Source organism: Limanda limanda, chromosome 18 (genome assembly GCF_963576545.1).
Source record: "Limanda limanda chromosome 18, fLimLim1.1, whole genome shotgun sequence".
NCBI classification, from domain to species: domain Eukaryota; kingdom Metazoa; phylum Chordata; class Actinopteri; order Pleuronectiformes; family Pleuronectidae; genus Limanda; species Limanda limanda.
In genome coordinates this window covers 7,376,519-7,389,538 of record NC_083653.1, presented here as the reverse complement: position 1 = coordinate 7,389,538, position 13,020 = coordinate 7,376,519, and the positions used below count along the sequence as shown (strand labels likewise).

The 13,020-nt window shown below is 42.8% G+C and overlaps 1 protein-coding gene across 2 annotated transcripts; it reads right to left on the bottom strand.

Annotated features, from left to right (window-relative positions):
* Positions 1-37: 37 nt before the first annotated feature.
* On the bottom strand, positions 38-11,831 carry rbm25b (RNA binding motif protein 25b). Of its 2 annotated transcripts, XM_061091127.1 has the most exons (18): positions 11,717-11,831; positions 11,158-11,258; positions 9,460-9,668; positions 8,997-9,054; positions 8,665-8,825; positions 8,278-8,463; positions 8,072-8,155; positions 5,259-5,554; positions 5,055-5,087; positions 4,839-4,962; positions 4,554-4,643; positions 4,083-4,156; positions 3,617-3,767; positions 2,994-3,405; positions 1,929-2,224; positions 1,636-1,734; positions 1,483-1,530; positions 38-936 (listed from the first exon to the last, which is right to left on the bottom strand). In XM_061091127.1, exons 2-18 carry the CDS (start codon positions 11,234-11,236, stop codon positions 844-846), a joined length of 2,493 nt encoding a protein of 830 aa, XP_060947110.1. In that variant the 5' UTR covers positions 11,237-11,258; positions 11,717-11,831; the 3' UTR covers positions 38-843. The 2 variants fall into 2 exon arrangements, with proteins under 2 accessions (XP_060947110.1, XP_060947112.1); XM_061091129.1 differs by lacking the exon at positions 5,055-5,087.
* Between the last annotated feature and the right edge of the window lie 1,189 nt (positions 11,832-13,020).

The window sequence follows — 13,020 nt, the reverse complement described above, 5'->3', positions numbered from 1 at the left end:
TGAAGGTGAAAAGAAAATCAAACACTGTTGAACAAAGTTATAAAAAAATCAGTTTTATTCAAATGTTCACCAATACAAAAACAAATGAAGAGCATCGTCAAATCCTTTACCCCACATTCTTAGCTCATTTTCCTATAGTGGTCATGATGTGTGTGTGTGTGCTTTTACAGCTGCAGGGACGTCACCACCCGATATGATCTGTGGGTCCGGTCAAAAGACACATTTCAAACGACAGCTTCGTATCCGAGATGCTGTGATGACAAGAACATGCCGACGCGTTTATCAGGAATGTGATGAGGAAACTAACTCAACGAGTCAGTTGGATTCGAAAAACGTTGAATAAATAACCCTGTAAAAAGAAAAAAAATTACATCCTTGTAGTTGTGCATCTCTTAATTTTGCTTGACCAACCTACATTCAACTGCAAGTCAGATTTCCCACCACAAATACTGACGTTCATTAAACCAGTCAACACAAAATGTGCACCAGCGTGTACAGAGAGTAAAAGGACCCAGAGATGTTACTTGGCAGCACCACAGTGGTCCAGGTGTCAGCAGCCTCCTCACAATTGAAGTCACATTATGACAAACTGTATATACACAGATTTACACCGATACTGTCGGCAGCTGCAAACGGAGAGAAGAGGTGAATTTAGCCTGAGTGTGTTGAGACAAACAACTGGAGCAAATGTGGCAATGAGCAGAATCTGCAGTTACAGTCTGTGCTGATGTGGACAAGTCGCTGTGTTTTGGGGGGGGGGGTGGGGTGACGTAATCACGCTACACTATTGTACACTGTATGAAAAAAAAGAAAAAATTGATCTTCATTCAGTGGCTGTTTTGCTTATTTCGCCAGTCCAATCTTCTTGGCCTCGGTTTCGTAAATAAGTAGCCGCCACATCTTCACGACGAAGACTTCAGCTTCTTCATCGAGAACCTGAAAACCGAAACAATGAGTTAGAGGAACATGACACAACTTCCCAAGTTCATAGAGGAGACTTCCAAATGGATGTGAAAATGCAAAACAAAGGAATAATACTTTGATTATGAAGTTTTCATCAAATGATTTGAACAAAAAATAAAACAGTGAGAGCAACATGAACATTTAATAAAAGCTTTCAGTGTGATGTCTTATTACGTCCTTCAAGGAGATACGGTTTTCACCCTTCTCCATTTGTACAGAAACTACTGGATGGATTACAATGAAACTTGCTGGGAAAATGCAGTATTGGTCAGATAACTCATAAAACTCTGGTGCGGATCCGAATCAGGGGGAAGATCCAGGATATTATTTTAACATTGTGAGATTTAGCATTTTTCAAATTTTTCAATAATTTCCCAGGGAATAATGAATCAGGCACATTTAATGGACTGATTTCTATAAGTGTGAGATTCTTGTGCAGCTTGATTGGATGTAAGGGGACGGCTGGGCCATCGGGGAGGTTTGAACTTTGAGTGAAATTCAAGTTGATCAATTACTCACCATGGCAACATCATCCAAGATACTCTGTGGCATGCTGTGCAACATCACCTGAGAAAACAAGGACAAACACATCAGCATTGTTTTATGTTCACCGTTTCTCTTTCCGTGCGATTCTGATTGAAGTCAAACGTATAAAGATCACATGTTCGATACCTTCGAGCAGACAAAGTCCACTAGCGTTGCCTCCTCCTCTCCGATGTACTCGATGATCTTTTTATTGATCCAGGGCCGAACACGTCGATCCATTAACGTCTGAGGACCAGGAGACAAAAAGGTTGAGCTGTTACAGGTAGAAATTACATCAGCAACTATTTGTTTTTAACAATGGAGACCAGCGAGACCAGTTTCTGACCAATACATTTCACGACCCTGCAAAGTTTCTGAATGAACTCGTTGTGATCCTTTATGTAATCATTATAAATGTACGTCCCTCCTTGTGTCCTCACCGTATCAACCATAGTCCAGTCCAGTGGGTAGAGAAACAGCTCAGGCTTTGCTGTGGGAATCTTTTCTATCAGGCTCTTGATGTGTTTGCGTTTCTCCTCGTTGTCGTCTCCCTTGATGCTGGAGAGCCCGGCCCCGTCCACCCCGAGGCTCTTGTCGTCGTCGTAATCCAGCGGAACCAGTTTCCTCTTGCGGGGCTGCTCGTCGGCCTCCTCCTCGTCGAACTTGTCGAAGACGCTGTCCACGGGGAGCTTCTTCCTTTTACCTGCGTTGGGTTGACTGGGGCTTCCTGTGGCACCTGGAGACAAGAGGGACATCGAAAAATTAAGGTTTTCATTTAAAATGATAAAGATCATTGTACCGGGTCGTTGGTATCTAAAGATTTGTTTGTTTCACTACATATAACTCAACAGTAATAATAACTTCACATTTTTAAGGGAATTTCAAGGGACCAAAAGACGCTTTACATATTGTGATTTCCTATATTATCCTAACTAATTTTCCAGTGAGAATGGGGCTCTTTGTCATGATTAATGTCACTATGTGTATGAATGGAGCACAAAGAATGCTTTGTATTTTTCCAGTCAGATGAATGTGTGTGTGGTAGGTGGTTTTTAAAATGGCAAAAATCCATTTGTGAGTATGAGTTACTCAAGCTACTGACAACAGACGTGCTGCTGGTGCATTGTGGTCTATTGAAAGTGTCTTTCCTTTGACCTACACCAGTTTATTTACCACATTAAAACACAAAGACTAAATGTCTTGAGAGGAAACCCTGCTAATATTGTGGTTTTCCTTGAGCAGTGCAGCTCTTTGTGTACAAATTCTCTATAGATCTCCTTTAGATCCACAATTAAACAAATAAACCCAAACCGATTGCTTTCAATTTAGCGATAAACAATCAAAAATCTTACAATGACATAAAACTGTTAATTTCCACAATTGAGAAGCCAGAATAAGGGCGAGCAAAGTGAGTTAATATTAACCTAACACTCAATATTGTTCTGGATTAATTCGATCTTTTGATCTGTGTAGTTTGTCCTTAGACACGTGTATTTTGGGCTCACCTAGTTTGAGGCTGAGGCCGATCTTCGGCCGGTGTTCCTCCTGCGGCAGCGCCTCGGGGGGGGAGTTCTCGTGGGGGATGATGATGCCGCAGGGCGACTCGTCCCCGGGCGTGTTGGGGGACGCGTTGCCACTTGCGGACGACACGGACGGCGCCGCTGTGATTGGCCGCATCTTGGGCTTCAGGCACGGTTTAGTGTCAGGGTTATCTTCCTCGTTGTCATAGTCTTGCGCCTCACCCTCCTCTACCTCGTCATCTGATTGGGGGGGCCGGGGGCGGACTTCTGCCCTTTCCTGTTCCCCGCGGCGGTCCCGGTGGTCTCTGGAACTCCTGTGGCGCTCCCGTTCCACTTCGGGCTCCGGCTCTGGGACGATGGGAGGTTGTCTCAGACGCTCCTCCTCTTCCTCTTCCATCTGGACCAATAAGAGGAAGATATACAGAAATTAAACAACCAAGCGTTGGGTTTTCCAGAAAAAAAGACCAGACAATGAAAGCTGGAAAGCCCTGATGTGCAAAAATTCAGAGAGTCAGATGATGAGGTGACCTTCACAAAGACAAAATACAGCATGCTCACTGGCTACAAGCAAACACACCCACACACAGTAATATCACAGACAAGCGTACCCTGCGTAGCTCGGCGTCTGGGTCTGGATGTCCCTCGCTCAACAGCCTCTGTCTGATTTCCTCATGCTCCTCCTTCTCCCTCTTCCTGTCACGCTCGTCCGCCTCCATCTCCTTCTCTCGGTCTCTGAGACGCTTCTGCAGTGCACTGCCCCTAGGGGTCACATCAAAAATAACAGCCTTTAGAACAATGGCCACCGCTGCAGCACTGCATCTGCTACACGTCTGATCTGGGTCACACCGCATCTGCTGCAACTTTCCACATGTTTAGGCGTCACATGGCTCAAATCTCTCAGAATTTTTTTTTTAATGACACTGCAAGTGCAACATCTCACATCTGTAAATTCAAGCTTTATGAAGGCTTTATGAAGACCGATTGAATTCCTCTTGACACGTGTGCATTTGTTTTTTCAATGACAGTTAATTCAGAAAAGACAGAACAATTGCAAATTTTTTTCCAGTTGCTCACCTGTAGTACTTCGGATCATCCCGTTCGTCATCATAGTCTTCAAGAAACTCTTTCAACCTTTTCCCCTCTTTCATCTGTAGACAATTTTAAATAATTCGTCACTTTTAAGTCTTCATCATGATTACACAACAAAATGCACAGTTAATAGCACTTGTTTAATGGGGAGATAAATACAAATTTGTAAAATGTGTGGAATAAAAAAATGATAAACTGAAAATCAGCAACATAAGTAGTAGAAAAAATTAAGAAACAAGACTCAGTAACAAATTAACAGATTATCATTTCATTTTCCATCCAAAATTTACTTGAAATAAGCCATTAATTATATTCCTGAAGGACAATCAACTTTAAATGGCTAAACTCAAATAGAATCTGTTGGAACAACTCATCTTGGTGTGTGTGTGTGTGCGCCAAGTTTAGAACACCTCTAGTAACATCACAACATCATTTGTTCACCCATCGTCCTCTCACCATCTCTCGTCGACGCTCATCTTCCCTTTCGGTCTCCTTGGCATAATCCCGAGCCTTCTTCCTCTCCCTGAGCTCCCAGTTTTTTAGACGCTGTAGTAAATACAGTGTCAGATGAGCCACAACCAAATACAAACACCCATTAACAAGTGGAGATAGAACTGCAGGAAGTGTTGAATTGACTAAAAACGCTCTCTTTCCTATTCTCGAATACAATAATTGTCACGTCTCATATTCCAGGATCTAGAAGCTGTGACCCCCCCCACTAACCATCCCACCTTCACTTACCTCCTGATAGGCCGTTTCTTTGTCTCGGAGTTTTCTCTCCAGCTTCCTGCGTTCATACGACTCCTCATCATCCTCTTGGTCTCGCTTCTTATCTCTGTCTCTGTCTCGGTCTCGACTCACATCCCTGCAAACATGATGGGGAGAAGTTTATTACTGCTGGATTGACTTCGGAAAAAATGCACTTTAACTTGCTTAGTATAAATCTTAAAAACTGACGGAATCATCAGGGAACGGTCAGTCAAGCTTGGTCTGTATAGGTCCACATGAGAGAAGATTTAAACATTGAATAATCATAAAGGAAAAGCTTTTACCCAACATAGAGTAAAGCTAAATTAGGTTAGAGTCTAAACATGAAAGGTTTTGCTCCTTCTGAGGCAACATTTCCACACCTCTACTGTCACGATTGTTTTCTTCCTGTACCTGGATCTGTTGTGGTCGACGCTCCTCTCACGGCTTCTGTCTCTCTCCCAGTCCCTCTCCCGCTCTCTCTCTCTGGGCCTGCGGTCGCGTTCTTTGTCCCGGATACTGTCCCGGTTAGTGTCCCGGTTACTGTCCCGTTCTCGCTCCCTTTCCTTATCCCGCTCTCTCTCCCGTTCCTTCTCCCTCTCACGGTCGCGCCGCTCTCTTTCCCGCTCTCGCTCTTTTTCCCGGTCCTTCCTATCCCGCTCGAACTCCAGCCGCTCCTTCTCCCTCTTGTCCTTCTCCTCTTCCAGTTTCTGCAGATCAAAACACAGACAGGTTCAGCCAATGGCACATTTGGTCAAGCGGTTCTGTTTGCCTACTGTGCACAGATCAAGTGGTTTCCAGATTTTGAGATTTCAGATAGTAACATGCCCTAAACTAGTCCGTGCAAGGCCTGCAAGTGAAGCTGGATTTCCTAAACCTCAAACTGAGGAAAACCTGGAAGAATCAAAAAGGCTCTCCCTCACAGGGAGACAGCTCCAGCGCTAATTTAAAGAAATACAATCAAGTGTTTTATGCTTCAAACTTGCAGTATAAACTACAGGTTAACACGAATGGAACTGGAAACCACCTCAATGGTTTCTGTGGAACATGTTCAGCTGGACGCATTCATAACGAGAAAAAGGTGCTGCAAAAAAGAAATGCTTATTCACTCCTTAAGAGTTCTCCTCTCAGAACAAGGAAAACAAAAACAGAAACAGGCGTCAGTCTTCGGTTGAACTAGTTGTTTGAGACTTACAGGTGTTGAACTATGGACTCAGCCCTTCGCTGCCCCTACAAGCCTTTTAAGTTAGGCCTGGGAGGAAAGCAGGTCACACGGTATACAAGGGGAAAACGTTATGGGATTCTGTCTTGCTTTAGCATTATCATCATCATATTCATCAACAACAGTAGCCTTTACTTCAATTTTATTCGGTTAAGTGCTAAATCAAGAAATGAACATAATAAACATCAGTTACATTTCTGCACAGATAAATGAAATTGTAGAAGCGGTCTTACCCCTGCAGAAGTCTTCAGCAGCTCTTCATGACTCATTACTCTCACATACACACACACTCACACCACAGCTTTGTCTTTAATGACATTACACACAAGGCTTTGATTGCATCTGGTAACATTATCATTAAAATGGCACCCGACACAAAACCAGAACATAACCAAATAAACAACTATGTTCTATGTCTGTTTTATTTTATTTAAAGTTTAACGCAGCCACATGAAGCTACAGACATTCAACTGGTTTTCACCAAGAAACACAGAAATAACCAAAAGCCTTGGATGCAATGCAACTCAAGAGAAGGAAATATGAGATGTGAGCAACTTTATCCCTTGTGTACCTGAGGTTAATAATTATAGTCTTGTATTTCAATGCCTTGGCTCTAGTAAAAATAAGTTTACCTTAATTAGAGTCAGATGTAAAATGTAGCATCTGTTTTGGTATATTTATTTTACTTACCTTTGCACAGAATATATCGGGGCTCCGATAAAAATGAGTACAAATATCTCAGGATGGGACGGCTGTGCTATCACGTAGAAGACAATGACCAGGATGGGAAGAGAGCTTTTGGTAATAAGGGCCGACGCCGGTGTTGTTGTGCTATTAAAAAAAAGTGCTCTTTGCATCAAACTGCATCACCCCTCGCCTATAATAATTATAATTTTGTTATCAAAATTTCCTAAATACCTTTGTGTCAGTCTATCAAGTGTCTGTGTTGCAGTCTCTCCCTGGTTTTGACTAAATCTCTGACCTGGATTTGGAAACCTTGAAAACATCTTTTTCCAAACAGACAAACAGGATCTGTTTACTGGAGAACAGTTTAATCTTTTGTGCATAAACTTACTTCAGGTGCCGATACTGATGGAGCACGAGATGGAGGAGAGTAATCACACAACACAACATACAGAGAGCACTTACCTTTGTCAATCTTCAGATCAGCATGCTGCTGTGGACAGGGCGCCCCCCCACACTAGTATAATAAAGGCTACAGCCAGAGTCACTGCAGTGGTTATTGACAATAGTCCTTGTGCTTCAACATGAACACCATTAAGACAAACCATACTTTACGTAGGACTCGCACAGGTTCACTGACTTTCCAGCTTCCAGGGGACCAACCGATGCTGTCATAAATTCAGGATCACAAAGTAAGGAAGTGCCTTTATAATGACAAGTGGTTGGTGGAATAAAGAGCGTTATGAGCCCAAGCCAGCACACACAGTGCAGTGCAGTTGCCCCTATGCAAGTCCTCAAGAGGGGGACGCCCAGTATATGTATATAGTAAATAAAGGCTGATACTTACATCCTATCCTCGCAACTTTTTCCCAAAGCTCTGAGATTCATCTTGCTTTAGTCACCATATGATCACTATCATAATGGTGGGGTTTAATGAATAGATTAGCTTTTAAGTAACTTTACATCGTCTCCATGCATTTTTGTGTGATGAATGAAGAATGGATGTATAAATGGTCACACCTAGATAGTTTCACTACGGTGGTCACAGGTGTCAAATCAGGCCTGAGAAAGGTGATAAAGGACTAGCTGTCTGCCTGCTTGTGGTGTCCTAACACTGAGCATGTAACATTTTAAAATAATATGGGGCGAACTCATATGTTTGGTGAGTTTAAGTTTAGGGACGGCCAATTTGTTGCACACTGTGCATGTTGCTGAGGTCAAGAAAGCTGGGTAAATGTGTCAACTTAATGTGCAAGCTCTAGGAGTGAACTGCTGTCCAAAACCTGTAATGTCAACTACAAGATCAAAAGAGCCACTTTACCTTGTGAGTGTCACGGAATTTACTAATCTCTCTGGAAATCAGGTCTCTCTTGTCGTCCTCCATATCAATTGTGTTAATGTCATCCTGTGTTTAAGGAAAAAAAAGGAAGGAAAAGTCAGTTCTCTGGGTGAAATAACAATATTCACTGTCAGGTTCCAAGAGAATGGTGATACAAGTTAGAAAAGAATGGATCTAGGTTTGTATACCTCTTCTTTTTTCTCTTTTCTTCTCTTTCGTTTCTGGGAGTCCTCGTCCGTTGAAGGTGCGTTGAGTTCGGCAGCGTATTCCCGCATCAAGCCATCAATGGCACCTTTAACTATTTGATCCTTCTTCTTGGTCTCCTCGTCTAGAACCTCTTCTTCATCATCTCCTCCATCTTCAGCTTTTTGAATCTGTACAGAAAGTACAGAAATAGTCTTGTTATTATCCAATTTCATCAGTGCAATTAATAAATAAGCATTTGAATAGCTTATTCAATATATACAAAAGAAATGTGGCCAGCCACTCAGAGGTCTGGAACACAGGCAGGTACACATTCCTACTCCTGAAGCAACAACTTCCGGCGTCCTGATTAAACTAAAACAGATTCGTACCCCATTTGAAGTTTTCTTCTTGGCCTTCCACTCGTCTAGCTGAGCTTTGGTCTTGGCATCCACCTTCACCAAGAGATTTCTTTCTCCAATCGGCAGGTCATGAAGCAGCCTCAGGGAACGCAACGTAGACTCTGGCTCTTTGTACTCGCAAAACCCAAATGCTGCAACAAATATACAGAAATACATTTTGGGGTAGATTAAAATACGGCCAAACCTAGTTTGAAAGGACATTAAATACAGATGAATCATTCCTGGTCGATTTAAAGTGAAAACGTCTTTTGTGTGTATTTTTTGTCCTAAAGGAGGCCTTATCTGTGCGTATCATGAATTACCTTGAAGCTTGCCAGAGGCTCCTTGAACTCTCTTCCAGCTCAGAACAATTCCACATTTCTACAACATTAGCATAAAGGGGAAAAGAGTTCATGAGTCAAGCAGATGTGGATTTATATAAAATACCACAGCACAGGATTCAGTCTCACCAAGCTGTCTACACAATGTTGTTATAAAATCCTATTACAATGTATATATACAAATAAATATATAAATGTATAATAAATAATAATAAATGTATATACAAAAAATATATTCAAAAATATATACAAATGTACGTAAAAACTACATTTATAATTTCATTGTTGTTCCTGAAAAGATAAATAAAGGTTATAGATGTAAACTGCTTAAATGCAGCATGTCTAATTTCAGAGAAACAAATCCTGAATACAAGGTCCATGCACAGAAACATTTCTTTTTGAACGTAACTCAGTGGCTATATGTATTTATTTTTCTGTCCCTTACCGCAAGCAGCTGTCTGATCAGCATGTCCGAAGCTTTTTCTGAAATGTTCCCCACGAACACAGTGGTGGTGGGACCACTGTTCTCATCATTTTCTTTGGCTCGCATAGCAGCAATATCCTTCCTCGGAACTGGAGGCTTACTGAGAACTGGCATAGAAGTCACCATCACTGCAGAGGTGGGGGCCATGATGCCCATCATCATTGGACCTCCTGCAATCACCAGAAGAAATGCACATTAAATAGAGTCTGGAGTTAAATATTTATCTGTAGCTTATTAAAATCATGTTATCATCAATAACCTCTGACTTTGTTGCTTTTTTAACTTAATGTTATTACACATATGACAGTATAGGTGCTATTCACACCTGGTATTATCATCTATCCTGAGACATGCGATCACAAGATGTGTCTATTTGTGTGTGTGTGAAAGCTGAGGGTGTGTGTTTGCCTCAAGCCGGCAAGCCGGCAAGCGATTGAGATGGGGGGGGGGGGGAGAGAGAGAGAGAGAGAGAGAGAGAGAGAAGGGGGCACGAGGGCTGAATGAATGATGAATTGTGCAGCTCAGCTTTTACAAATTAAAAAAGGTCCAGTGTGCAACATTTGGTTGAAAGGGATCTATTGTAAAATAATCCTAGTGGTGTTTCCACTAATGTGTGATCATCTTAAATTGTGCAAATAGCTGTTTTATTTACCCTAGAAAAAACCCTTTATATTTATATCTAAACATCGCCACAGCAGCTCCTCATAGCAGACAAAGCCACCAGTCAGTGACAGGTTATACTAGTGGTCATAGTTTCGGATCTCTTCTGCCAAGAGCTCTTCTATTTAGTCCATATTCGTTCTTCTAAATCTTCCGTGGTTTCCGCCGGGATTGTCGGGAATGAAACCGGAAATGCTACTCCTGAAAGGATGTAGTTAGCAGACCAATCACGTGAGGCTTGCGAAGCTTTGCCGTCTAGTGAGAAAAATTGGGTGACGCACGTAAGCACTTAAGAAGGGATACGTAAACACGTCCTGGGTCCCTGAAAACGCAGAAGCATGCGCCGGCCTTAAGTCTTACACACTGAACCTTTAAGTGCAATCATAACGAGTTTGGTCAGTGTTGATATTGAAGCGATGGCCACAAACAAATGAATAAGTGATCGTGTGATCAGATCTCAGACCTGTAGTTATCAATGAACACTTGTGATTGGATCACTCAGGACAGATCCCGGTCACCACCTTTTCCAGAGACTTCCATCTGGAAAAAGGTTCTGGGCCATCAGGACTAAAACCTTGCGCCACCTGAACAGTTTCTTCCCCGTGGCAGTGGGGCTCACAAACAAGCCCCCTGCATCACACCGACTCTGCATCACACTGACTCTGCCCCCCCACACACTCTTGCACATAATTTATAATTTATATATTATTGGCACTATCACCAATCTCTGCACCTTGGCACCGCACGTGTCCATAACTCTGTTACTGTATATATTTTTATTCTATTTTGTTATATATTGTTGTTTTATGTTAAGTGCACCAATGACACCAAGGCAATTTCCTGTATGTGCAAATGTACTTGGCAAATAAAAGAATTGTGATTCTGATTCTGATGGTGCAACGTTAGTAAAAAGTTGTTGTTGTAAAAAGTAGTACGTGCAGCCCTACAGTTAATGAGGGTGTAGTTCTTACTGCTGGTGAGAGGCCGGTGGGATCTTACCTGAGGGGAAGCCAGCATACTGAGGAGGAATCCCAGGAGGAGGCAGCAGCGGCCGGTTCAAATGAGGAGGGAAGGACATCGTGGCTGAGAATCAGACCGACCTGAAGAAACAGAGAAAGCCATGAGCTGTCCACTTAGACCCGAGGGCTTCCACTAGCATTAACATTCAGTACAACTCTAAAAGGAGAAGTGCAGCTTCATAAACTCCACCATTGTTACAATTCCCATCGATTGGAGACTTTTCCTGCCCAGCTAAGTTAAGCAGGCTAAAGGTCACTAACTCCACACCACGAGGTCCCACTACTATTATGTTGATACCTGATTAAATCACGACACATGAGGCTAAATGACTCAAATACATCTTCACCTGATTTTAAACAAAAAAAGAATAACCTAGCAACTCAGTTAGCCAGAGCTAGCATAAAGCACGCTACCGCAGCCGAGGAGCTCATTCAAGCTAAGCTAACATTAGCTACAGCTGGTGTTACCGACCATTAGCTCGCTTTTATGCGCTGAACACGCGTTTTGAATGAATGTGCCGGTGTCCAGGTGTACATACCCCAACTCAGGCGGCGTGCGAGGAGGTACAAGCGGCAGTCGGAAGGTTTTGAATTGTGAAACTCGTGGTAAGGCTCCGTAAGTTGCATTAGCACGGCGGCTAGTTACAGGCCTGCACAAACATGGAGGCAAGCGCTCTACGTCACAGAATCAGGGGGCGCTTGTTTTACGCACCGGAACAAGGCCGGGGGACGGAGCTTGAAACAAGTGTAAGGGTGTATATACTGGTGATTCATAATAATAATCATCCTCATATGTTGATTGCATGAGGAGACCATGGTTTAAATGTCAGTGGATTATGAATATTGAATTTATTTGTAATATCTTCCGATCATGGGAATCAATCGTGGACACATCAATTACTATTTATTCCTTTGATGGATTATTTGTTTGCCCTTGTTTTGTTGTAGGTATGGAAATTTGGCAGCGGGATGGAGCTGGAAAAATTGGGAATTTAATACTGGTATAAGCTGGTAACACTAATACTAGGGTTTTAATACCGGCACTGTGCAGGGCTGGGGGAGGGGCTTACCTCATTTTGGCAGTAGGTGGCGCTATTCCTCTCACTACATGTAGATCAAAGACACTCTTGTTTCTTTTCAGATCTCATAAATCTTTCACTTTTGTGACAGACAATCATAGGCGGATATGACATTAAAGCCAAACTTTGAAGTGTTCTTTCTATAAAGCCTGAGTGGAGTTAAGTCACACACACGTGTCATTCTTTCAGAGTAATCACCTGAACAACTCAACTCGACAGGGCAGCAAATTACCTTGTACCTTGCAGAACTGAGGTCAAAGGAGAACGAAGAGAAGAGTCAAGGTGAGTTGTCTCCACATTGAATTGACATTCATTCAGTTTAGACTTAAGGCCGGCGCATGCTTCTGCAACGGCGTCTGCGGCTTTTCACGCAGTTGTGACGCAGAACTCACATGGTTTTCCAAGCGTTGCGCATGTTGCCAAGCAATTCCCCGCCAGAACACTAGGCGGAGTAATGTTTTTTGTCGAAGTCGGCTCTTCTTCGTGTGTGGCACGAAGAAGAGCCGTCTATTTACATCGCCACGGCAGCACCTCGGAGCCTTCTTCTGGTGGACAAATCCGCCAGTCAGTGACTGGTTATACTAGTGGTCATAGTTCCGGATCTCTTCTGCCAAGTGCTCTTCTATTTGGTCCATATTCGTTCTTCTAAATCTTCCGTGGTTTCCGCCGGTATTATCGGGCATGAACCGGAAATGCGACTCCAGAAATGATGTAGTTAGCAGACCAATCACAGCCCTTGCCGGCTACGTGACGCTTGCAGAGCT

What these genes read in the sequence shown, in the direction of transcription:
- rbm25b (XM_061091127.1), bottom strand. Translation starts at nt 11,236, where the DNA reads ATGTCCTTCCCTCCTCATTTGAACCGGCCGCTGCTGCCTCCTCCTGGG. An exon ending in GAAAAGAGAAAAAAGAAGAG is followed by an intron (nt 8,156 to 8,277) that starts GTATACAAACCT and finishes CCTTAAACACAG; the next exon opens with GATGACATTAACACAATTGA. An exon ending in CAGACGCCGAGCTACGCAGG is followed by an intron (nt 3,406 to 3,616) that starts GTACGCTTGTCT and finishes TTATTGGTCCAG; the next exon opens with ATGGAAGAGGAAGAGGAGGA.